This window comes from Sapajus apella, unplaced genomic scaffold (genome assembly GCF_009761245.1).
Source record: "Sapajus apella isolate SASKATOON/1434 unplaced genomic scaffold, GSC_monkey_1.0 scaffold1, whole genome shotgun sequence".
NCBI lineage: Eukaryota > Metazoa > Chordata > Mammalia > Primates > Cebidae > Sapajus > Sapajus apella.
The window spans coordinates 60,657,227-60,682,234 of NW_022436941.1; the positions used below are offsets into that span (position 1 = coordinate 60,657,227).

Genomic DNA, 25,008 nt, shown 5'->3' on the forward strand with positions numbered 1-25,008 from the left:
CTTCATGATTCAGTTGGAAAGCCCTTAGGTGCCCTGCCTAGAAAATGTGCGCTTGTTCTCACCTAGTGCCTCTACTGTGCATATGAAGTTTGCCTTAAGGTTTTCTGGTTATGCTACAGAGACATCAGCATGGCCACGGGCCAGGATCAGGGCATACTGTGTGATCCGTACATGAGGTAGTAATGACACTGCATTTCTATTTCTTTTCATTAAAAGGACTAGAACTCCAGGGTTGAGAGACATATTTATTTTAAAGAACTAGTCAAAGAAGCTAAGAAATCAAGCTTTTAAAAAGTGGGGGATCAGGGCCAGTTGTAGTGGCTCACACCTGTAATCCCAGCCCTTTGGGAGGCTGAGGTGGGTTGATCACCTGAGGTCAGGAGTTTGAGACCAGCTTGACCAACATGGAGAAATCCCGTCTCTACTAAAAATAACAAGAGCAAAACTCTGCCTCAAAAAAAAAAAAAAAAAAAAAAAGTGTGAGATTATCTATCATTTTAAGGTTTTCTTCATTAAAGAACAAGTAATACAGAGACAAGGAAAGGTTCAGATTGGAGATTAAAATAAAACTTGTAAAAGCAGAAAGAAATTAATTTGAAATAGTTAAAATAAGGGGGCTTAGTGGCCAATTAACAGCACATTGGTCAGTTTTCTTGGTTGCCTATAAAACCTGTTGTTGACTCACTTTTGAGTTATTAGGGGCACATATAAAATGCCCTTATCTTTTAGAAAACATGGAGATCCCAGCTGAGAAGTGCCCTCCTCAGGACCAGCAAATCTAAGACAGTGCCTACCAGTCTTGACCTTCTTGCCTTTCACTCTGTCACATCCTGGTCTTCCCAGTACTTGCTGCTCTCTGAAATTACATTGGTCAGCTACTTATTTATTTATTTATTTATTGAGACAGAATCTTGCTCTGTCATCTAGGCTGGAGTACAGTGGCATGATCTCAGCTCACTGTAACCTCTGCCTCCTAGGCTCAGGTGATTCTCGGACCTCAGCCTCCCGAGTAGCTGGGATTACAGGTGTGTGCCACCATGCCTGGCTAAATTTTTGTATTTTTAGTAGAGATGGGGTTTCACCATGTTGGTCAGGCTGGTCTTGAACTCCTGACCTCGTGATCCGCCCGCTTTGGCCTCCCAAAGTGCTGGGATTACAGGCATGAGCCACTGCGCCTGGCCTGTCAACTGTTTATTTACTTGTGTGTTTACTTGCCCGTCGTATTCTAGACTGCAATCTACAATTACATTGCCCTTGTTATTGTTGTGTCTCAAATTTTTAGAATTGTGCCTGGCATTTAAAAAAGGTACTCAATAAAAAAGTTGAATAAATGAATGACTTCTTACCATTTGTTAATAAATTCTTTTCCATTTAGTCTTTTCATTTGATGCCGTTCAAGTTGGAGCAGTTATTAGCCACATTTTACAGATCCAAAATGACATACTAAGAAAAGCAGTTTTTGAACTGAAGGATAAATAGGAAGCTGTATAAGCATGAATATGTAAATTTTGTCTGAGGTAAAAACACTTAATTGAGGATAAGGGTTCTTATGTCATAATAGATGACACATCTTCTGTTTGAGAGAAAGGAAGGGACCACTCTGTTTTTTTTTTTAGTTGCACAGGTATCATGCATTCATTTTTATGACTTCTTCAATTCCTGCATATCTCATAAATATTTACTTTTATACTGTTGTTCACATGGTAAGCAAATTTAGTTTTGTTCAGAAAATGCTTGATTTTTTATTCCACATTTAAGAGTTCAGCAGATGACTGCTTATGGATTTGTTAACATCTATTAATATTGGAATCACTTTTTAATCTTAAATTTGGAGTGTATTAGACTAAAGATTCCTTACTTTTATGGTATTGGCAGAGAGAAAGAGTTAATATTTTATGACAATTGAAATTTATTATGGTGATCACCAAAGTAAATATTTAGTAACATGTTAAAATGCTAGTTTTCTAAGAAATTATGTGTTAAACAAAAATGATAGCAACATCATGAATCTATACCATTTTATGAGAAAAGAAATGAGTATACGGTTGACTCTTGACACTGGTTTGAACTAATCAGGTTCACATACACATGGATCGAAAAATACAGTATTTGTATGATGTGAAAACCAAGTATTAGAGGGCTGACCTCGTATATGCAGGTTCTGCAGTGCTGACTATGGAACTGGAGTATGCATGGGTTTTGGTATACACAGCGGTCCCGGAAGCAATCTCCCAAGCATAGCAAGGAATGCCTCTATATTTAGAGATTTGTTTTTTCCTTTAGTAAAGGGAAAAAGTACTAAACAATTGAAAGTCTTTTCTGTATCATAATGTATTTCAGATAAATCAGCTTGAAGAAAACTCAATTATGGATTTTAGAAAATCAGTGTCATATTTTCTATGTATATATTCATTTTTGAAAGATTCTTTAGAGGCTGGCACCCTACTTTTAAATAAACCACTATTAAGGCCTACTTTCCTCTACTGATTATCATCCAAAGTTAATAAATATTGATTCTAAACATTCAAAAAGAAAAAACTGACCACATTAAAAACTCTTTGACAATTTTTGGATCATAGGTGAACTTATTGAGTGAAAATGTTGAAATTTTTGATAGAGTGTCATCATATTTATATTTTAGTTAACATTATTTCCACGCTGTCACTTACAATGCCAGAAACTGTTTCTGTAACTATCTTTATGTATTTAAGATTGTGGCTTATTAATAAATCTATGTTTTTATGTAACAGAATGGTCTTGTATTTAAATGCCTGTTTGCTAATTTTTTGTTGGTTACTCATACTTGCTTTATTTTCCAGGCAATAATAAATAGTACCATCACCCCAAACATGACATTTACTAAAACATCTCAGAAGTTTGGCCAGTGGGCCGATAGTCGGGCAAACACTGTTTATGGATTGGGATTCTCCTCTGAGCATCATCTTTCGAAAGTGAGTTAAATCATAAGATTTGAATGAAAATCTTCATCTTCAAGTCATATATCTTAAATATATAATACCAAATGGAGAGTATAAAATAGAGGAGAAATTTATTTAATATTCTCAGAACAGTAGCAACTTCAGAGCAAGATGCAAGAGATCATTAGATTCTACTGTCACTTGGAAAATGTATCGTACACATTAAAAACAGGCATCATTGGTTAAGAAGGATTTGTGTGGTTAATTGTCTGTATGATAGGAATGAAAAGGTGAGGATTATCACTTCACAATGGATTTTTCTCAGAGATTAGCACCCTCAACTGGAGATGGTCTGCAAGAGAGGCAGATACCAAGCTCTTTTGAATTGTGAAAACTCACTCGGACAGTGATATAGATTTCAGCATTTTGATGTGACAGCAGGTACATATAAATTACTGTGTTTAGAGAAAATTGTGCTTTATCTGGATGTGGAATATTTTGAGCTCTGATGCCGTGCAGACTGAGATACTAGAGACATCATGAGGAATTTTTAGATAATACCAAGTGACCAGAAAGGCCAATGAAATGCAGAGCATCTGCAGGCTAAGTAATGGAAATAAAACAGTTTTGTCAATAAGCAAAAGCCACGTAATGTTTATACCACCAGCACCTTGGATGTTACACAGAAAAGAATATATAAAAAAAAAGAAACAATCTCAATATACTAAGATGATCGAGGAGAAAAGTACAACTCACTTTCCTCTTCAAATCTTGGGCCTACCAGACCTAAAGATTTATGCTTAAAACCTCTGTTTGAAGTATTCAGTTAAAAGGATAACCAGATTTTTAAAATACTGTACATGTGATTTGGTATACGCAGAATCCGATACTAAAACTCAGACTAGAGAGCTGAAATTATTCAAGTGCAGAGAAATCAGGCTCTTGTAGATATACACTGTTTATAGTCACATTAAACTTTAAGCCGTTTTTCTTTACAGTTATTCTGTATTCAAATTCTTAAAACTGGTTCTTTTTAGAAATCTTACACTTTTGTGAATATATATTGAATTTACTTTGTTTCCTTCTAATTATAAACATTTCTTAACACTGTTTTGAAGTGTTTTTGTTATCTTTTGGATATGAATTATAGTTTAAATCTCAATTTTAAGGCTATTTTAACTTTTACCTTGGTGATTATGTATCATTTTCTGTTGGATAATTAAAACAAATATTAAGGCTGGGCATGGAGGCTCATGCCTTTAATCCCAGCACTATGAGAGGCCAAGGTGGGCAGATCTCTTGAGGCCAGGAGTTGACTGGCCTGGTCAACATGACGAAACCCCGTTTCTACTAAAAATACAAAAAAAAAATTAGCCAGGTGTGGTGGCACACATCTGTAATCCCAGCCACTTGGGAGACTGAGGCAGGAGAATCATTTGAACCTGGGAAGTGGAGGCTGCAGTGAGCCAAGATTGCACCATTGCACTCCAGCTTGGGACAGAGCAAGACTCTGTCTCAAAAAACAACAACAACAACAAATAAATATTATCTTTGGTTTCTTTTATATACATCTTATTCTTTAAATATATTTCTTGAACTGTGGTGAAGATAAGAGTTTTACATTCAAAGTATCTCAGCATAACTAGGATACAGGTATCCAGTGAACATTTTGCCCTTCCATAAACAGTTCTATTGAGAAATTATATGTTTAATATTTTTGCCATCATTCAGAACCTTTTTAGAACTCGGGTTTTTTGTTTTTTGTTTTGTTTTGTTTTTTGTTTTGATTGTCTATTAAAGACTATAGCCAAAGGAAAAAAAAAATCTATATATCTACTAGCTGAATTTCTTAACTTGACAATACAAGAACTAAATCGTGGATTATTTTCTGAAACTTGCCTTAAATGCTTTTTGGGCTAAGTAATTTTGTCTATAAATTAAGTTCTTCATTACGTCTTTCAGGTTACTGAGCAGCTAACTAATGTAGCAAAGGAATAGTTTATTAACTTCCGTCAATTCTACTCTTTTCCCTTGTTTCAGCTTTTCTCTGAGAATGGCTTTTATTTTTCAAAAAATATTTTTTTCTTCTTTAAAGTTAGCATATGCTTTTGACCAGTCTTACTGGTGGTATATCTAGTATTTGAGGGTGGTTTGAATATTGGGAAACAGCTCTCAAGCTCTTGGAGCCAATTCAAGCTTATATATTCCCAGAACTTGGCTCCAGGAGCTTAAGATCAATATCTTCTGAATGTTTTGATCAAAGATGATGACAAAAATCATACTTTATTTTTTCAGACTAGCTTGTAGACTAATTTTGGTGTTTTGTATACTGTAGAAGGCTCAAAGGAGTTTATAATCTTTTACATAAACAAAGCAAGTGCATAAATATTCTAGCTTGTTTCATCATTTAAGTCATGAGTAAGTCAAAACATTATAAGTATTTGGAGAAGGCAATTCTAGACAAAGACATCTCAAAATAAGGGGAAGTAGCATCATTGGAAAAAAACTATGGTCTCTTAAGATTAACTGGTATGAACAAATTTCCAGCTATGCTTGGATTGTTAGAGTGCTTACTAAGTTGTATTTTGTTATCATGGAAACCTAAGCTGTCACTCTTTTCTTTTGCTGAAAACTCAGGATATAAAAATTAGCAATAGTGTAGATTTTTATGAAGTTGAGAAGGATTTTAAACAAATTCACTATTGTGGAACGTTAAATTAGTGTAAGAAAAACCTTGTGTACTATTTCATATAGCATAAAGAGAAGTTTTGTTTTGATTTCATTTCTACCAATGTGAGTTGAGACCCTTGTAACTTTATATTCAGATGTTGTACTGTCTGGAGATACTCTGTTCAATTAGAGAAGTATAGTAGCACGAATTCACTTTCCTGAGCTACAGATTGTAGGTAGAAATGACAAGGTTTAAGGTAAGAAGGAAAAGTTGTGATAATGACAGCTTTAATTTTGACCCTCCTCCATCTCTCCAAGATTAGAATATCACAAGCCTTTCTTGCAAAATTTTTCTTTCCAAGATGGAAATTAAATCAGAGTTGGTTTATGGCGGTTTGAGAATATAATTTCATGTTTTAATTGTCAACTCTAACAGATATTTTAAGTTGCATAGAGATTGGGGGTTTAAATGTAGTTATTGTGTAGTTTTATTCTCTCTGATAGTAGTGATAGACTAGCTTCCACTTCCAAAACATAAATACATATTCTTTGTGGCCAGGATGTTTTATAGTTTCCTATGAGCTCCTAAGAATTAGCATTTCATGTACAATAATTTTTGTTTTGAAATTGTTATCTATGTTAGAGACCGTTGAGTATTTCTTTCTGCTGCTGTACATGAGCTGTTTAGGAATCTTTGGAAATGAATTTTTCGTTGTGTCAGTTAGTGTAAATACTAAATATTATTTGTATTGAAAATAAAATGCCTTGTGTGTTATGAGAGTTTATATTTTGGTAAAATTTGAAAACATTTTCTAAATACTGTGATATTTACAAGTAGATATTTGTGAAATTCAGTTTTCTCAATGATAAAGATAGCACAGTATGCTTTACTGATTCTTTCCCCTACCTTGGTCTTAGTAAATTATTTCTGAACAACCAGGAGGCCTTTAGGTAAGCTAGCTGACATTGAAGTCTAACTTAGATATATCATGATGTTTTAAATAAGATTTGTCAGCATACTTCAGAGTGCACAGACAAATGTTTGGAACTAGGTTTCATTTCCTGTCATTTTTGTATTAGAAGCTATAATTGATTTGGAGGCTATGTTGCTTGTGTAGAGTCAGTTATTCAGAAAATGAATAACTTTATTAAGATGAAGGTGGGCACTATTACCTATTTTTATTTGGTTAATGTCTGTAGTCTTTATACATTCAGTTTGCAGAAAAGTTTCAGGAATTTAAAGAAGCTGCTCGACTAGCAAAGGAAAAATCACAGGAGAAGATGGAACTTACCAGTACACCTTCACAGGTAGGTATATAATTTCTATTCTTAATTATGAGCCTTGTTCATTTCAGATAGTATCCTTTATGCTAGAATTAAATCTCCAAAGTACACATAGAAATGCACCCTTTAGTGTGGTGGTTCATGCCTCTAATCCTAGGACTTTGAGAGGTTTAGGTGGGAGAATCACTTGAGCCCGGGAGTTCAAGACCAGTCTGAGCAACATAGGGAGACCTCATCTCTACAAATTGAAAAAAAAAAAAAAAATAGCCAAGCGTGGTGGTGCAAACCTGTGGTCTCAGCTACTTGGGAAGCTGAGATAGGAGGATCACTTGCCTGGGAGTGCAGCTAAGGCTGCAGTGAGCTATGATTGTGCCCAGCCTGAGCAACAGCAAGACCTTGTCTCAAAAAAAAAAAAAAAAAAAAGAGAGAGAAATGTACCCTTTAGTTAATTTGTGCTGGTGGAAAAAGGTTTCTCTATATGCCAATGCCTACACAAATATTTTTAATCAAAACTTCAGTTTAATAATTAAATTCAAATTACTTAATGTGCTTGTAACTTAGCAAAAGTACATGAAGATCATGTGATGATCAGTCAAACGTAAGCACAAGGGGAGTCATAGGAAAAATTCAGGAAAACAAGTTTATTATACTCACAGGCCTTAGAAACAGGGAAAGTCTTAGGGTGGTCAAGAGACAGAAAGCAGGAGTGAGGGGAAAGCTGAGGTAGAGCCTTTATTGGAATTTCCATGGGAACAACAAACCAGGGGAGAAGAAATAGTTTAGGACTGGCTGGTTTGAATAATTTCAGGGGCTCTAAACTATAGGGGTGGTCCATCATTGCCTGGTAACTGGCCGTGGAATAATTAAGTTAGAGGAATATTGTCTCCTGGGATGTATGGACCAGATACAGGAGATATGGCTCTGGACTGGCTAGTTTACATATCAGAGGCATACTCTGGACTGGGCTCTTGCTGTCCTTAAGAATTATCTAGCCCTAGAGGGAAGAAGCAGTCTCTTTCCAGCCAGGAAGTGTTTTTTAAAGATGTCAAAATGTCATAATTTGCATAAAGTGCACGCATGCACACATATGCTCAAACAATAGGGTCTGTTTTACATGCTTTATTTATTTATTTACTGACTGACTGACTGAGATAGAGTCTTGTTCTGTCACCCAAGCTGGAGTGCAGTGGCACGATTTTGGCTCAGTACAGCCTCTGTCTCCCAGGTCCAAATGATTCTCATGCCTCAGCTTCCTGAGTAGCTGGGATTATAGGCATGTACCACCACACCTGGCTAATTTTTGCATTTTTAGTAAAGGTGGTGTTTTATCATGTTGGCCAGGCTAATCTGGAACTCCTGGCCTCAAGTGATCCACCCGCCTTAGCCTCTCGAAGTATTGGGATTACAGGCATGAGCTACCACGCCCAGCCTGTTTTACATACGTCTAAAATATGCTTAAATCTGACAGAACATCTTTATGCTTAGTACTGAGACAATGGTTATAGGTTTTACAAAAGTATCACTTTTTCTTTTACCAAAGGACCTTTTACTTGTGCATCATAATCTTTCTTCATTGGAAATTATATCTCTAAGTAAAGTTAATTAAATAGTTACATTTGGTACTTTTATAATACAAGGGTTTTACTGTCTGATTCATATAGAATGCCAGTATTTTCAGCTTAATAGTAGGCTTTTCTAAAATTAATTTTTATTTAAATTGTGTTTTTAAGAGTAGGATTCAGCTCTGTGCTGCTCTCCTCTGTAGTATTTGTTTCTGAACTGTACTCAGTAGTTTTTATGGAAAGGAAGAATCAGATGTTACAAATGTTTCTCTGGAATAATGTCAGTAGTAGCAGATTTACATGGAACTTTCTTGAAGTAAATAGGAATTGCCTTGGAAGTTAATGACTAACCAAATGATTGGAACAGCTCAGAAAATTATTTGTTCTTTATCTCCCTCTCTATTTTTTTTGTTCTTTTTCTTTTTGGAGACAGAGTCTCGTTCTGTTCTGGTTGGATTGCGGTGGTGCCATCTTGGCTCACCGCAACCTCCTCCTCCTGGGCTTAAGCAGTTCTCCTGCCTTGGCCTCCTGATAGCTGGGACTGCAGGTGTGTGCCACCACGCCCAGCCAATTTTTTTGTATTTTTTAGTAGAGACGGGGTTTTACTTTTTCAGTCAGGTTGGTCTCCATCTTCTGACCTCGTGATCTGCCTGCCTTGGCCTCCCAAAGTGCTGGGATTACAGGCGTGAGTCACTAGTCGTGGCCCTCCCTCTTCACTTTTATCACTCAGCTGTATTTGGTAAACTCTACAGGTATAGAGTTAATTTTTTAAAATATAAGAATAAAGGAGAGCTCTGTCAAATGTGCTTAAAGTACGTATTCCCTCATAGACTAAAGGTGTACTCCAGATTGAAGCCAAAGCTTCCATTATATGTCTGTACATGCAATGACCTGGAATAACTTAGATGATCATTTTGAAACTTCTCTTGAATCTGTCTTCTCTAAGAGCTGTGAATGTGTAGTGATACTTTTAAACATAAAAACACTTTTAAAACTAAGTGCCAATACATGTTGGGAGCTCTAATTCCTCTGGTGAATGATTCCAGTGTTACAAGAAGATGCAACAAACAGCACATTCAGTAAGAGAGTACTCAAAGGATGTAAATAAAATTGATGGATTAAGCTTTACCATTGTAATTAGTTCCTGTTTCTCTAGTCATAACTTCCATTTTTGTTTAATTGCTCATGAACCATTATAAGTTGCTGCTAAGATACCTGTTCCTCTTTGGTGGAAAGAAGGACTTTAAGCCTCTGCTTTGAAAAGAATATATCAAGGAGGCTTATATTTGAAAAATACTATGAAATACAAAGAATAAGGAAATATCTTATTTATTGATATTTGATAACCAAAATAAATAGACCTAAATTTATCTTATGAAAACATTTGAGGTTTAATTGTCAATTTAATATGAAGAGGTCAGAGAGAATTGTTGTTTAAAAAGCATTTATCAGCCAGGCATGGTAGGCATCTATAGTCCAAGCTACTCAGGAGGCTAAGGAGGGAGGATTGCTTGAACCCAGGGGTTTGAGGCTGCAGTGAGCTACAGTCACCTCACTGCACTGCAGCCTGGGTGACAATATCTAATGTGTCTGTTTTAGTTTGAATTGTATGACCATTGGCCATGCTTACCCTACTTGATTCTCACTGGTTTAATGCCATCTGCTGAATTAATGCTGCCTGAAGAATGTAACATTACTCTGGAATTTAGCAAAAGAACTGTTAAGTGGGATAATTGATAATAGGTTAAATAGGAAAATCAATAATAGTAGAAACTTGGTTGGTCATAGCTTTTGGTTTTATTTGAGGGAGGTATAAGAGACTGGTTAAAAGTTTGAGTCTGACATACCTAGACATAAATTATTTTTGTTGCTGTGTATTACACTTGGTTGTTTAACACAAGTGTGTTTATACATTTATAACATGAATATTACTTATAGGATCATTGAAATAAATAAGTATGGTAATCACACAATGTCAGGTCATGGTTAATATTAGGGGCTCTAGAATTTGGATTTGAATCTGGGCTCCAACCCTTAATAGTTTTCTGAACTTAACCAAGTCACTATTTTTCCTCCTCTGTAAAATGAGAATGAGAACAATATATCCTTATTCGGAATATTGTGAGAATTAAATGAGGACTAGGAAGTGCTTAGCATGTAGTAGCAAATGCCTAAAAAATGTTAACAGCTCATGTAGTTGTAACGGGGAGAATGATGATGTAAAGCCTCAACCTAGTGTCTGGCACTAATGGTTATCTTTAAAAACTCAGATGCCTTAATTGTATATTTATACTATATATATATATATATTTGAAAAATACTGTACCTCAGAATTCTGTATCAGAATTCCCTGAAAGACTTGCTAAAACTCAGATTGGTGAGCCTCACTTGAAGAGTTTCTGATTTAGTAGGTCTAAGATGGAGCCCAAGTATTTGCATTTCTAACAACTTTCTAGGAGATGCTAAAGCTGTTCCTATGTTAGATATTATATTGTAGAATATTATTTATGCCTAATTCGGGTGTGGGTTTTATTTTAATTTTTAGCCATTTACATTTTAGTCATTTCATAGTATTTAGCCTGTCTCTCATTAAAATAACCACTCTAGTTTTCCATTCAAAATCAGCAGTTTACATAGTACTTAATTCAGTTATATAATTATATAAATAGAATTGGCATAAACAGGTTTGAAATACATGCAGCTGACTCTTGGTAAGCATTTAATGCAGCTGGTGGGTGTAAAACATCCAAGCAGAGTGACAGTTAACCCACTAAACCAAAGCATCAATCAGCCAGTATGCTCTACATAGCAAAGGAAGGGCATAAATTAATCCAGAAAGTCAGATTATAAGAACTTCTGTGACTGTTACAAAATGGATTTCAGAAAGGTGGCTGTAGATGGTGACCAACTATAGGAAAAATGTGTGACAGAGGATATGGGGATCTTGTTTGAGATCTCAGCCTCATCTTCCTTTACGTATCCTTTTGCTGTCTCTTTGGTCCCTTTTTCTTTCTTGCCATTCCCACTGTTATGGGATCTCAAGACTGTTAGCTCCTCCCCCAGTTTTTCTGTCCGACTCTCTGCTCAGAAAAGAGTGGTGTTCTCATCTTTAAGTATAAAACACTAGAGTGGACTGAGTCTTCCACGAATGTTTGTTAAATGGTAAAGAAAGGGCCTTATTTTTCTTAAGCCAACAAGGATGAAACCATAATGGGAATTTAATTTCAGGTTTTATTGGCATGAAATGGAAGATGGCAGTGCTATTTGGTATAGTGGATCATGGGAGTGCTGCTGCCTACCTCCCCAGTCTACCCTTCTAATACAGAGTAGGTCTGCGGTACCACCCTAAAGGCTTGTCCTAGAGTGAGGGTCAAGGTCAATTTTTTTCCATGTGTTTCAGAATATTTCTTATTTTTTGGCTTTCATAGCCAAAAATTCAGCTGTGGGTTTTATTTTAATTTTCACTTAGGTTACCCACTTCACAAATGGATAAGAAGGGAGAGAATTCTTAAGCATTTTCTGAATCTCACATCTGTGCTTAGGCGCCTTTTTTATAATAGATTGCATCTGCTAGTTTTGATTTCTTTGATATTCTCTCAATTTTTTACTTCCAAAAATATATTTTTTCTTCAATGTTATTATCCTTTTTCTTCCTGCAGATTATTTGTTTTGGTGGGAAGTATAGGGAGAGTTTCTCAGAAACAAAATGAGATGTAAGTGGTTTTATTTTCTCAAAGCAAGGATATAAAGGGTATAGAAAGATTCATTTGATCTGTTTTATTTCATTTTATTTTTTGCTTTTTTTCATTTTTCTTATCAGCTTTGGGTACACACACCAAAAAAGAATAACTGAAGTAGGATGTTTAGGAAATTACACAAAATTTAGATTAAAAAAGAAGTAGATGCTTAGAATATGTTAAATAAAAAACTTGTTTCAAGTACTATTTTTAGCATATGTAAAATTTCTGGAAGGTTTTACAGAAACTTTTGGCTACCACTGGGGTAGCTGGAGGGAAAGAGTGTTTCATTTTCCTTTTGTGCCCTCATGTACTGTTGGAATTTTTTCTTGTTTTTCATCAGTAAATACTAATTTTATATTTTTAAAGCTGACTTTTAAAACACCCAATTTCTCAGTTGGTTCAGAACGAAAAATGAAATTAAAAAAATAAAATATCATGCTTTGGGTGGGCTTTTTGTTTTCATTTTAAGTATAATGATCTAGGATAACTAACTATGCCATTAGTTAAATGTAACTAAGTTTTCTGAAGAAAAGCTTGCTGCATTGAGATGTTGAAATTGCTACATAACCTCTATCTCTTTCTCCCCTTCTTAACTTGCCCCTGGGAACAGTCTACTTTAATAGCTTTTAGATTTGTAGCCTCCCCAAGTCCCATGCCTCAGACCCTACTCCCTGTAATTTTACCCTTGAAGTGACAGGAGCATTTATCCCAGAAGATGGTAACAACCATGAGTCAAACTGCTACTCCTCTTCCTCTCTCTCTTTTCATCCCAGTGTACTTTTGCACACTCTTGTCAACCAGTTCCAGTAAATCCCTAAGTTAATCCTTAATTGCTAACCCTGGTTATGCCCTTTAAGTTTAACAAGGTAATTTGTTTTGTTTTGTTTCGTTTTGAGATGGAGTCTTGCTGTGTTGCTCAGGCTGGAGGGCAATGGCACAACCTCAGCTCACCGCAACCTCTGCCTCCTGGGGTGAAGCGATTCTCCTGCCGCAGCCTTCCGAGTAGCTGGGATTAGAGGTGCCTGTCATCATGCCCAGCTAAATTTTTTTGCATTTTTTGTAGAGACGGAGCTTTAGCATGTTGGCCAGGTTGGTCTTGAACTCCTGACCTCAGGTGATCCGCCCGCCTCCGGCCTCCCAAAGTGTTGGGATTATAGACATGAGCCACCACACCTAGCCAGTAATTTGTTTCTGTTGTCATTTCTACTGAATTGAATCTTCACCAATTTAACTGTTTAGCAGATTGTACATTCAACCTTTCATTATTTTAGTTTGACTTGGCCTGTCTTGGAGAGAAATAGGCCTGATTTATTAATACCAGAGATGATTATTTTATGGCTTCTTACTGGCTGGTTAAATTTTTTCTGACTGATTAATATGGTCCATAACTGACCTAGAAGTAGTCACTTTGTGGTTGCTGTTCCCATTATTCACTTAATAGGATTTTGACTTTGTTGTAAAACATTTTTATATTGTCACTTTATACTGTACATTTTACTCATGCACTGACTGCCAGCTAATGGAAGCAGTGGATTTAGGAGAAAGATTTAATAAAAATGAAATTAAAGGTCAAAATACAGGTTCTACTGAAAAATTGAAAAATGGTTAAATGATAATGTGGAATTAAGAAAGTGTCCTTTTGATCTTTAATAGCTTGAATAGTTTATAGCATTATGAAACTATTAGTTAAAACACTTAAATGTGAAATAAAATACATGCAGCAGTATAAAACCAGAAGTCCCAAAAACAAAAGTCTCACCATGTTAATATTTTACATATTTTTTCTAGCACATCATGTGCAATATTCTAAATGTGAAATATATAAATATCAAAACGTAGGTTCTACTTTACATTCTGATATTTAAAAATTATATGTATTTTGCTACGTTGCTCATATTTGTCTTTTATTAGAGGAAATCTTGTATTCTTTTAAGTTGACAAATTATGACCATTTCTAACCACTCCCCTGTTGGACACTTATTTTTTTCCCCAAACATAGACAGATATTTCAATTGTGACATTTTATTGCCAAGGGATCATAAGAGGTCCACCAAGCTGTTCTTTAACAGTCTGGTTTTAACGCCTCCCCTAGTTAATAGGTCTATCAAATGACTTCTCATTCTGATTTCCAGTAACAAATTTAGATAATCTGATGGTGGCAGACATAAGTGTCAGCTTGAGCTTCATTTTAAATTCAATTTATTTAAAATGAAATAAATTTTAATGTTACTTAAATAAATTTACTTTGAAAGGCAAATCTTAATGAAAAGTAGAAATAAGACAGGAAATTTTGCGAAGAAAAATAATTCCATTATGAGTACCAGACAAGATAAGCTGAAATGCACTGACATCATTATAGATAATAGGTTATAGAGGCATTTCTGCTTGTTTTTCTAAGTAGCACTATAGGGATTGAAAAGTAGGGCAGATAAAAGGTGTTACAAATCTCTTTCACCCCTTGGCCTCCTCCTCTCCTCACCCACTTCTTCTCCTGTACCCTTTCCATTATCTGCTTCTTCCACCAAAAATCACATCTTCTCACATTTTCGTGCGTCTTTTCTTTGGAAGTATAGTAATTCTTTGAATATCTTTTATTCTGACCAATTAGTTATATAAACCAAACGTTTTTCAACTATTTGAAACTATGTTTCTAAATTATATTTCCATTTCTAAATTGTATGTTTCAGAGAGTTTTCTTGTGAGTTGCCCAGCTTCAAAAAACTTTTTTTCTTAGCTTGCCATGAATAAAAAATAAAAATTTCCAAGTTTTATTTTTTAAGTCTTTGACTCAAATTTTAGTTGAAATTTGGTTCATCAGTAAGCATACGTCAAAGGCAGTTTTAACCTCAAGGTGATATCGTGCACTTTAACAGAAGTGTAATTATTTTTTATTCCCACCCCCCCCTTTTTTTTTAAAGGAATCTGCAGGCGGGGATCTTCAGTCTCCTTTAACTCCAGAAAGCATCAACGGGACAGATGATGAAAGAACACCTGATGTGACACAGAATTCAGAACCAAGGGCTGAACCAACTCAGAATGCATTGCCATTTTCACATAGGTACAGATTCAATTCAGCAATCATGATTAAGTAAATGTGTAAATATGGAAATGTTTGCTTTCAGGAACCCTTGTAGTTACAAGCTTTAAGTGAAAATTCTAGGTTGACTGACTTTTTTTTTTAACTGCTTCTGTTAGCCTCAGAAACAAAATACACAAACTTTTTATTAATTTATAGTTTGTAGTTGCCTAGATGGACTGCAGTGAATATCCTTTATGTAGAAAAAGGAGCACTAAGCTAATTACAGTACAAATGTTTTTCAGTGAAATATAATAGTGTAAGTTGCTGCTACCTGTCTTTTAACATGGCCTCTAAAAGGCCCCCTTTATTAACCTGGTTTCTGTTTTTGTGTATGTTCCTGAAGGTTATAAGTTGTAATTTTTTTTTTTTAAGTAGGCTTTCAACTCTGAAATTAAGTTTTATCATAGTCTTTGAGGCAACCACATGATTTCACAGAAGGAAACAGTGAGATAACTTCTAGCATGGGATTGTTAATGTTAATGGCAGATTTACCTTTGCACACCAGCTAACAGGAGATAAGTCTTCACTTGCTTTAGAATCTTAAAAGAATTTGATACTCTGAAAAGATATAATTTATCCTAAATGTGTTCCAAACCAGTTATATTAATTATTGGCCATGCTTGGTATTTTTAGGGTATAAGGAGGTCTGTGCAAGTGCAGCCTTGGAAATGTGTAACAAATACCTATCAGTCATCTGTTTAAAAGTTAATCTTTATCCTTCTTTGGAAACTTTTCACTAGGTTAATTTTAGTTAAAATTAGGAAAATAATTTTCCTTTATTGTACATTTCTTTCAGGGACCAATTTTTTGAAAAAATCCTTTGGCATATTAGCAAAATTGAAATGAAGTGAGATACTCTTCAACTGTTTCTCATGAGAATTTTTATTTCAGCTGAAATTTGTTGAATATTAAGGACATAGGATTAAATATAGTACAGGCTAACATTGAGAGACCTCATTGTCAGGCTGAGAAAGAAGAAAAAATTAGTTAAGATCTTTAAAGGAATAGCCAGGTACAGTGGCTCATGCCTGTAATTCCAGCACTTTGGGAAGCTGAGTTACGGATTTATTGCTTTATTGCCGTATAACCATATTTTCTTTTTATAGTGATAAAGATGACTGAACACCTGAAAGATTTTAGTTCTTCTGATCTGAATAATACATTTACATTGATTTGTTAAACATAGTCTTTTAAAATATGCAATTACAATTAAATAATGATATTAGTATGCAATTAAAAAAAATATTTTACTATGTTGAGGAAAGGAAAAATTTTCTTCCTATTAAATTGTTTAATGTATCTGTTTAATAAACAGACCTAAAACTTCACTGAACATAATTATATACTTGATTTTTTGGGCTAACACTTAAATTGAGCCATCTGTGTTGAATACTGTAGCATTTAGAAATAAGAATTTTGTATTTAACATTTGTAAAAGCTATTTTTAGTTTATAAGCCTAAAATTTTCTAAATTTCTTCAATTTTGTCAATCCTTAATATTTGGAATTAGTACTTGGAATTGGTCTTCTCTGCTGATTTTTGTCTGTTCTGAAGAGTCTAATTAGAGGTACTTTGACTTGAAGTACATAGCTGCTTTCACTATGAGAATTCATAGATTAGTCATGGAGATACTTGACAGAGTTCTGAATATAAAACTTAGCAGGTCAATTTAAGTTTTTAATTATGTGAAGAGTATTACATAATCTTGTAGTTCTTGTTATTTTAAAGTACTTCACAGGATTTTATAAGCCATTTTCTGAACTTGTTTTGATTTTACATTAATCAGTATTAATCAGTATTCAACTAGTTGACTGAAAACAAGATTTCCACCAGAGGTGTTGAACATTGAGTATTTTAAGTTAATGCTAGAATCCCAGAATATCATAGCTAGAAGGGACCTTAGAGGTGATATAATCCAAACTACTATGGTAGTTTGATATCAATTTAATAGGCTATTTGTGGCTTTCTGAAAAATGAAATATAATAAAACCAAAGAGAAAACATCAAAGTAAAACTCATATTAAGAGTAGAAACTGTTTCAGTAGTATACATATATGTGTGCGTGCTGATTATAGTGTAAAATGTCAAAGTTTGAAAGCATGTGCCTTTGGCATGTGGAAGACTAAATCCCAGTGGTTAGGTGAGTTGCCTAAGTCACATAGTTCATTGGTAACAACTGTGAGTCTACAGCTTAGCTCTTTGACCCTGGTATGCACTGTCAGGTACAGTACATTAGGCAGATATCCAATGTAAGCACATTCTTGTGTCAGGAAGTTAGTAACTGTTACTATCCTATGAGACCTGTATAGAAATAAGATCTGTGTTTCATGAATTAGAGACAGAATATTAAAATAACTTTAATTGAAGTCTGAAACACAAGTGTTTAAATTGGACACACTATTATTTTTTCCCATTGCAACCAACACAATTAAAATCTTACATTTTTAAGGCTTATTTAGACTATATTGCCTTCCTTCTTCATCATGTGTTTTAGCAGAAAAGAATGAGTAGCAGAAAAACTTTTGGCCAGTTTTTCTCTGTTTTGGTTGATTCCATTTTACTGCTAAATAAGGAGCGAAATCACTAGAATGTCTGTGCTTAAAAAAAAAAAAAAAGATGGGGGGCTATAGGGAACAGTGATCTAGTCAAATTAATTAAGAGTTGACTGTAGTAATAGCTACTTAGCAAGCCATTTGTTCTTTTCTTAAAATGCAAATTTTATGACTAAACCTCATGAATTTGTTAATTAACATATCAAAAGAAGGTCCTGCTTTTCATTTAGCTCTGAAAGTTTTAGTAACGTGGTTACAGTTAAGTCTTTCTTAAAAAGTTACTTAGCTTTAGAGAAATAAGCAAGATTTAAAACATTTAATATTTATAACCTTTTACTATAAAAATTTTCAAGCATATATCAGAGAGAAAATACTATAATGAACTCCTCTAAACATGTCACCTGCTTTCAACAGTTATGATAAAATGGCCAGTCTTATTTCATCTCTGCCCTCATCTACTCCTCCTCCACTGTGTTGTTCTTAAAGCAAATCCCAGGCATAATTTCATCCACAAATACTTTTCTAAAATTATTTTTGAACTTTTGAAAAACTTACTTACTAAGCTGTTACAACTTTTTATATCATTTCTGATTTAGTGGCATTATAGATTACCTTGAATCATTACTACTTTCTTTGATTTTTAGCTATGCAGCTGAACTAAATTTTAAATGTATCAGCGGCTCAATACTCCTTAGTGAAGTGCTATAGTACTGTATTATATCCTTGTCATAAACTATGCAAAAACATTCTTATTGAATAAGCTTCAGTTAATTCATACTGTTTTCGTATATTTTTAAAGTTTAGAGATATGTAGAAAAGGGAGATCATGAGGATAAAATGTTTACTGATTTTTTTGGGGGAAATATTATTAAATTCTATCTAAATTGTTATTTCTTTCTGAAAAAAATTTTTAACCTAAATTATAATGTCTTTTGAGATTGAGGAGGTATACACTTGAACCAATTGAAGTCTTTAGGACATCCTTTGAAACTAATCTTAGATTAGCTATACATCAAGTAAAGTTGCTATATACTAATAGTCTGGCATATACATAAGAGGGAAGGTTTTGTTCTCTTTCCAGGGAATTATTGTTTGCTTCATAGCATCCATTGTCTGGAATTCTAGAATTTACTTTCTTTTTTAAAATAAATAATAAATAACAGATTGTTAAAAAAATTTAAAGTCACTGAAAATTATATTGGAAATAGTTGATTTTATAGTATTCCAGTGCTGTCACAAAGTAATACTGAAAACGAAACATTTTTATTTTGTTCATTACAATTTTTTGATCCTCAGATATACGGTACTATATTGATAAATAATTGTTACCATATTTTTGAGAGTTCAGAAAAGACATATATACATTAGTTTGTGAAGCTATTTTTGTACTGATAAATTTTAATAACAGTTTGATTACATTAATAGAAAATGGCCTCTTTTAAACACTGATTATATTTAGATTCTTCTAATGTTTAGATAATGTGTTCTCATGGTGCTTCTAGAATTTATGTATTTTGGGGATATTGCATGTACCTTCTATTCTGTTAAAGAGATTGTTTTCTGCCACTTTATGTGTTTCCAACAAATAACCATTAAAGGATGTATGCAGAAATGTCACTTTCTAGCATATTGGTTTTGCTGTAAATCAGTATAACTACAGTTTTATCAAAATGTATGACATCTGTGTGGGTTTATTCCATTTGTATTTATTATCAAAGTTTTAGAAAGCCCCTACTTTAAAACTATAGGAATTTTTGTGAAATTTCAAAAACTAAGTTTCACTGGAAATTTTACATAGCATTTTAACTAAATGCTACTTAAATACAAATACACCAAAAGAAGTACAAAAGTTTTATATTTAACAGAATAAATACAAATTAAAATTCAAAAAGAAATGTTTAATCTTTTTTTTTACTTGAGACGGAGTCTCACTCTGTCCCGCAGGCTGGAGTGCCGTGGCATGATCTCGGCTCACTGCAACCTCTGCCTCCCAGGTTCAAGCCATTCTCCTGTCTCAACCTCTCGAGTAGCTGGGATTCCAGGTGTATGCCACCACGACCGGCTGATTTTTGTTTTTTTAGTAGAGACACGGTTTCACCATGTAGGCCAGGCTGGTCTCAAACTCCTGACCTCAAATGATCTGCCCACCTCGGCCTCCCAAAGGGGATTACAGGTGTGAGCCACTTCACCTGGCCCTAATCTTCGTGTGTGTGTTGGCAGGGGGTGGATTCTCTTTTCTTTTTTTTAATTTTTTTATATATTTTAATTTTTTGTTTTTTATTTTTTAATTTTTTCTTTATTTATTTTTGTTCCTAATCTTAAATATAGTTTGGATTTACTGTATTTTGAAGATGATAAAAACAGGAAAACAGTGAATGGCTGTTAAGAGCTCTCAGGTACTATATTCTCCGCACTGTGACATGTTTTCTTTTTTAATGGGTAGTAAGCAAATCTTAGATTATAGTAATAAACTAAAATAGAAGTAATTTCTGTGGATAACTTTTGTTTGGATAACTGTATATAAAGCTGGGACTTGATTTCACAAGAAGTGAATATTGTTGATAAAATTGTAGGTGAAAAATTTAAGTTGTAGGATTCTCCTTAATAATTAACTTAAATATCATTATTCTTCCACCATCAAATCTCAAAAACTAGATTTTTCTAGATTAATTTGAAGGCAAGGAACATTTGTGAGACATCATAACAATTTAGAAATGTCAGAATTTTTTTCCTAATTGTGAACAGTAGTATTTTATAAGAAGTACTGTAGTAGTTTGGTCATGTATACTGTTCTGCATTCTCTGGAAACTGAGAAGCAATTTTTTTTTCCTGAGACAGAGTTTTGCTCTTGTTGCCCAGGCTGAAGTGCAGTGGCACGATCTGGGCTCACCACAACCTCTGTCTCCCGGGTTCCCGTGATTCTCCTGCCTCAGCCTCTCAAGAAGCTGGGATTAGGCCGGGCGCAGTGGCTCAAGCCTGTAATCCCAGCACTTTGGGAGGCCGAGGCGGGTGGATCACGAGGTCAAGAGATCGAGACCATCCTGGTCAACATGGTGAAACCCTGTCTCTACCAAAAATACAAAAAATTAGCTGGGCATGGTGGTGCGTGCGTGTAATCCCAGCTACTCAGGAGGCTGAGGCAGGAGAATTGCCTGAACCCAGGAGGCGGAGGTTGCGGTGAGCCGAGATTGCGCCATTGCACTCCAGCCTGGGTAACAAGAGCGAAACTCCGTCTCAAAAAAAAAAAAGAAGCTGGGATTACAGGCATGCACCACCATCCCTGGCTAATTTTGTATTTTTAGTAGAGATGGGGTTTCTCCATGTTGGCCAGGCTGGTCTCAAACTCATGGCCTCATGATCTGCCCTCCTCGACCTCCCAAAGTTCTGGGATTACAGGCGTGAGCCACCGTGCCTGGCCTAGAAGCAATTTATATATTTTAAAATAAGACGATATAAGAAATATAATTTAGTGACCTAGAGCGTTCATTAGCTTTCTGTATAGATATATTTACATTTTCCTGTCTTGATTTTTTTTTTCAAAAACTAACCTTTATTCTCCAAAGATTTTGAGGAAAATGTTAAAATTTGCTAAACCATTTTGTCAGGCATTATCACTTGATACAGATTACTCACAAGAAAAAAATGACTCTTCATGTGAGATAAAAACATTGTTAACACACCTCCAATGGCGATTTGACTCTTCCTCTTCTCCACCTCTGCCTTACTGTTACAATTAATGGGAAAGAATGTTTAACCCATTCCTAGTGATTGGCAGTTTCTCTTTTCAAGAAGACTAGCTGGAATTACAGGTTTGGTCATTTACCATGGAACAGATTGATGCTGGATTAATTATGATCTCCTTTTTATGGAGAGCTTTAAAAAATTCCTTTTTCCCCTCCATTTCTGTTCTTAGCATGCTATAGTGGGGATTTCATTGAAAGGGAGGTAGGTGACATGGACAGTTTTGCTCTAGGACATACGGAAGAATTTTTCTTTTCCTTTGAATTTGGCCATCTTTCCTCTTACCAACATAGTTATGGCCAAGATCAAGGTGTAAACCTAGGCAGAGGCCAGACAAGCCACAAAATACGTGACATTTGTGATATATGTGACAGTAAGGAGTGATGAGGTCTTCAGTAAAGTGCAGTGTGCAGTGTTCACCTAAACATATTAAAGCTTTTCAAAATGAAGCCAAATGAGGCTGGAGTAACTAGATGGTAACCCATCTAGTTTCTAGTCTAAACATTCTAAAGGAATCTCTGTAAAGGTTGGACGCAGCTCTTGCTTCATATAGATAATACATAAGACTCACAGTTCATATAGAAATAAGCTGACAATCACTGATACTGAAAGTGGTCATTCTTCAGGGACTGCCTTCCTTGTAGAAGTGTATGAAGTGTGTGAAGTGTAGATATGACTAAACAGTTTAAATAAGTGTACATTGTACTTTCGTTTTCTCTCAGTTTGCCATTTTCCATTTAGAGTTTAGCTTGGCCATATATTTGCTGTTGATCAAATTGTTAACTTTTAGGACTCTGTTTTATTATATCTCAGCTTTATTGAGATATAACCCACATACTAAATAACTTACCTATCTAACATATACAATTCAGTGGTTTTTAGTATATTCAGAGTTGTGTAACCAGCACAACAGTGAATTTTAGAACATTGTCATTACTCCCCACCCCAAAAAGCCCTATACTCATTAGTAGTCATTCTCCGTATACACCCACACTCTTCCTGCACCTACCCTAGGCAACCACGAATCAACTTTCTGTCTCTATAGATTTGCCTCTTCTGAACATTCCATATAAATGGAATCATAATATGTGGTCTTTTTTGACTGGCTTCTTTCACTTAGTATGTGTTTTTTTGTTTGTTTGTTTTTGAGATGGAGTCTTGCACTATCACCCAGGCTGGAGTGCAGTGGTGCGATCTCGGCTCACTGCAACTTCCGCCTTCCGGGTTCAAGCAATTCTTCTGCTTCAGCCTCCCAAGTAGCTGGGATTACAGGCACATGCCACTATGCCTGGCTAATTTTTATATTTTTAGTAGAGACAGGGTTTCACCACATTAGCCAGACTGGTCTCGAACTCCTGACCTCAGGAGATGTGCCTGCCTTGGCCTCCCAAAGTGCTGGGATTACAGGTGTGAGCCACCACGCCTGGCCAGCATGTGTTTTTTTCAACCTCTACCTCCCGGGTTCAAGCGATTCTTCTGCATCAGCCTCCCGAGTAGCTGGGACTATAGGTATGCATCACCATGCCCAGCTAATTTTGTATTTTTAGTAGAGACGGGGTTTCTTCATGTTGGTCAGCCTGGTCTTGAGCTCCTGACCTCAGGTGATCCACCTGCCTTGGCATCCCAAAGTGCTGGGATTACAGGTGTGAGCTACCGTGCCCAACTGTGTTTTTAAGGTTGATCCATGTTGTAGAATGTGTCAGTATTTCATTTCCTTTTCTTGTCTGTTATTCTATGGATATACACCATGTTTTGTTTATCCATCTATCAGTTGATAGACATTTTGGTTGTTTACACTTTTTGAAAGTTTCAATGTTATGAATAATGCTGTTATAAACATTTGTGTATGAGTTTTTGTGCAGACATATGTTTTCAATTCTCTTGAGTATATACCTAGGAGTAGAATAACCGGGTTATATGCTAATTCTGTGTTTAGCCTTTGGAGAAACTGCAAAGCGGCTGTGCCATTTTGCATTCCCACCAGCACGTATGTAAGGGTTCTGATTTTTCCATGTCATCAACATTTGTTATTGTCTGTCTTTTTCGTTATAGCCATCCTGGTTTAAGTGTGAAGTGGTATCTCACTGTAGTTTTGATTTGTATTTCCTTGATGGCTAATCATACTGAGCATCTTCCCATGTGCTTTATTAGTGACTTTTATATATTCTTTGGAAAAATGGCTGTTCAGATCCTTACCTCATTTTTAATTAGATTATTTGTCTCTTTGTTGTTGAGTTGTAGTTCTTTATAAATTCTAGTTATTAGCCCCCTACCAGATAATTGATTTTTAAATATCAGTTGTCTTTTCAGTACTTTTTTTTTTTTTTTGGTGCTTTGTGCACAAATATTAAATAAGTCCAGTTCATTTTTTTCTTGCTTAACTTTTGGTGTCATATCTAAGAAATTGCTGCCTAATCTAAGGCTACAGTGATTAACACATATGTTGTCTTCTGAGAGTTTTATAGTTTTGGCTCTTAGATTTAGGTCTTTGGTCCATTGATTTTTACATGTGATATGAGATAGAGGCCCACATCTACCCAGTTGTTCCAGCACCATTTGTTGAAAAAACTGCTTTTTATCCACTGAACTGTCTTGGCACACTTGTCAAAAATCAGCTGACAGTAAATATGAGGATTTATTTCTGGACTATTAATTGTGTCCCATTGATCTCAATGTTTATTTATGCCAGTACTACACTGTCTTTTTTCTTTTTTTTTTCTTTTTTGAAACAGTCCTGCTTTGTCACCCAAGCTGGAGTACAGTGGGGCCATCTTGGCTCACTGCAACCTCTGTCCCCCGGGTTCAATGGATTTTCATGTCTCAAAGTGATTCTCATGTCTCAGCCTCCAGAGTAGCTAGGATTCTAGGCATGCACCAACATGCCTAACTAATTTTTATATTTTTGGTAGAGACGGAGTTTTGTCATGATGGCCAGGCTGTACTCAAACTCCTGACCTCAAGTGATCCTCTCGAAGCTTCCCAAAGTGCTGGGATTACAGGTGTGAGCCACCGTGCCTGGCCTACACTGTCTTAGTTAATGTATCTTTGTAGTAAAGTTTGAAATTGGGAAGTATGATCCCTTCTGTATTATTTTCAAAATTGTTTTGACTCTTCTCAGTACCTAGAATTTCCATATGAATTTTAGTGCCTAGAAATTACGTATGAATTTCCTTGTGTATTTCTTCAGTTAAACCAATTGGGATTCTGATAAGGATTGTATTGAATATGTAGATCAGTTTGAAGCTCATGGCCAAAATGTTCCTCGTAACGCTAACTTTTGTGATTCATGAACATGGGCTGTTTTCCCATTTATTTGGAGCTTCTTTAATTAATTTTAACCATGTTGTTTAGTTTTCAGAGTATAAATTTTCTTCTTTTGTTAAATTTATTCTGATTTTACTCTTTTTGGTGCTATTATAAGTGAAATTGTTTTCTTAATTTTACTTTTGAACTATTCATTGT

General features: G+C 35.1%; 1 protein-coding gene across 2 annotated transcripts in view; it reads left to right on the plus strand.

Annotated features, from left to right (window-relative positions):
• The window catches only part of HOMER1 (homer scaffold protein 1), a 153,358-nt gene that overhangs the window by 67,317 nt on the left and 61,033 nt on the right, over nt 1–25,008 (plus strand). For both annotated transcript variants that reach the window (XR_004268832.1, XM_032277383.1), the window contains exons 3-5: nt 2,820–2,951; nt 6,804–6,896; nt 15,093–15,232. Coding sequence is in view for 1 of the 2 variants with exons in the window: in XM_032277383.1 (XP_032133274.1) it covers nt 2,820–2,951; nt 6,804–6,896; nt 15,093–15,232 (365 nt within the window). In the remaining variant the exon portion in view is untranslated. The remainder of the gene's footprint in view (nt 1–2,819; nt 2,952–6,803; nt 6,897–15,092; nt 15,233–25,008) is intronic.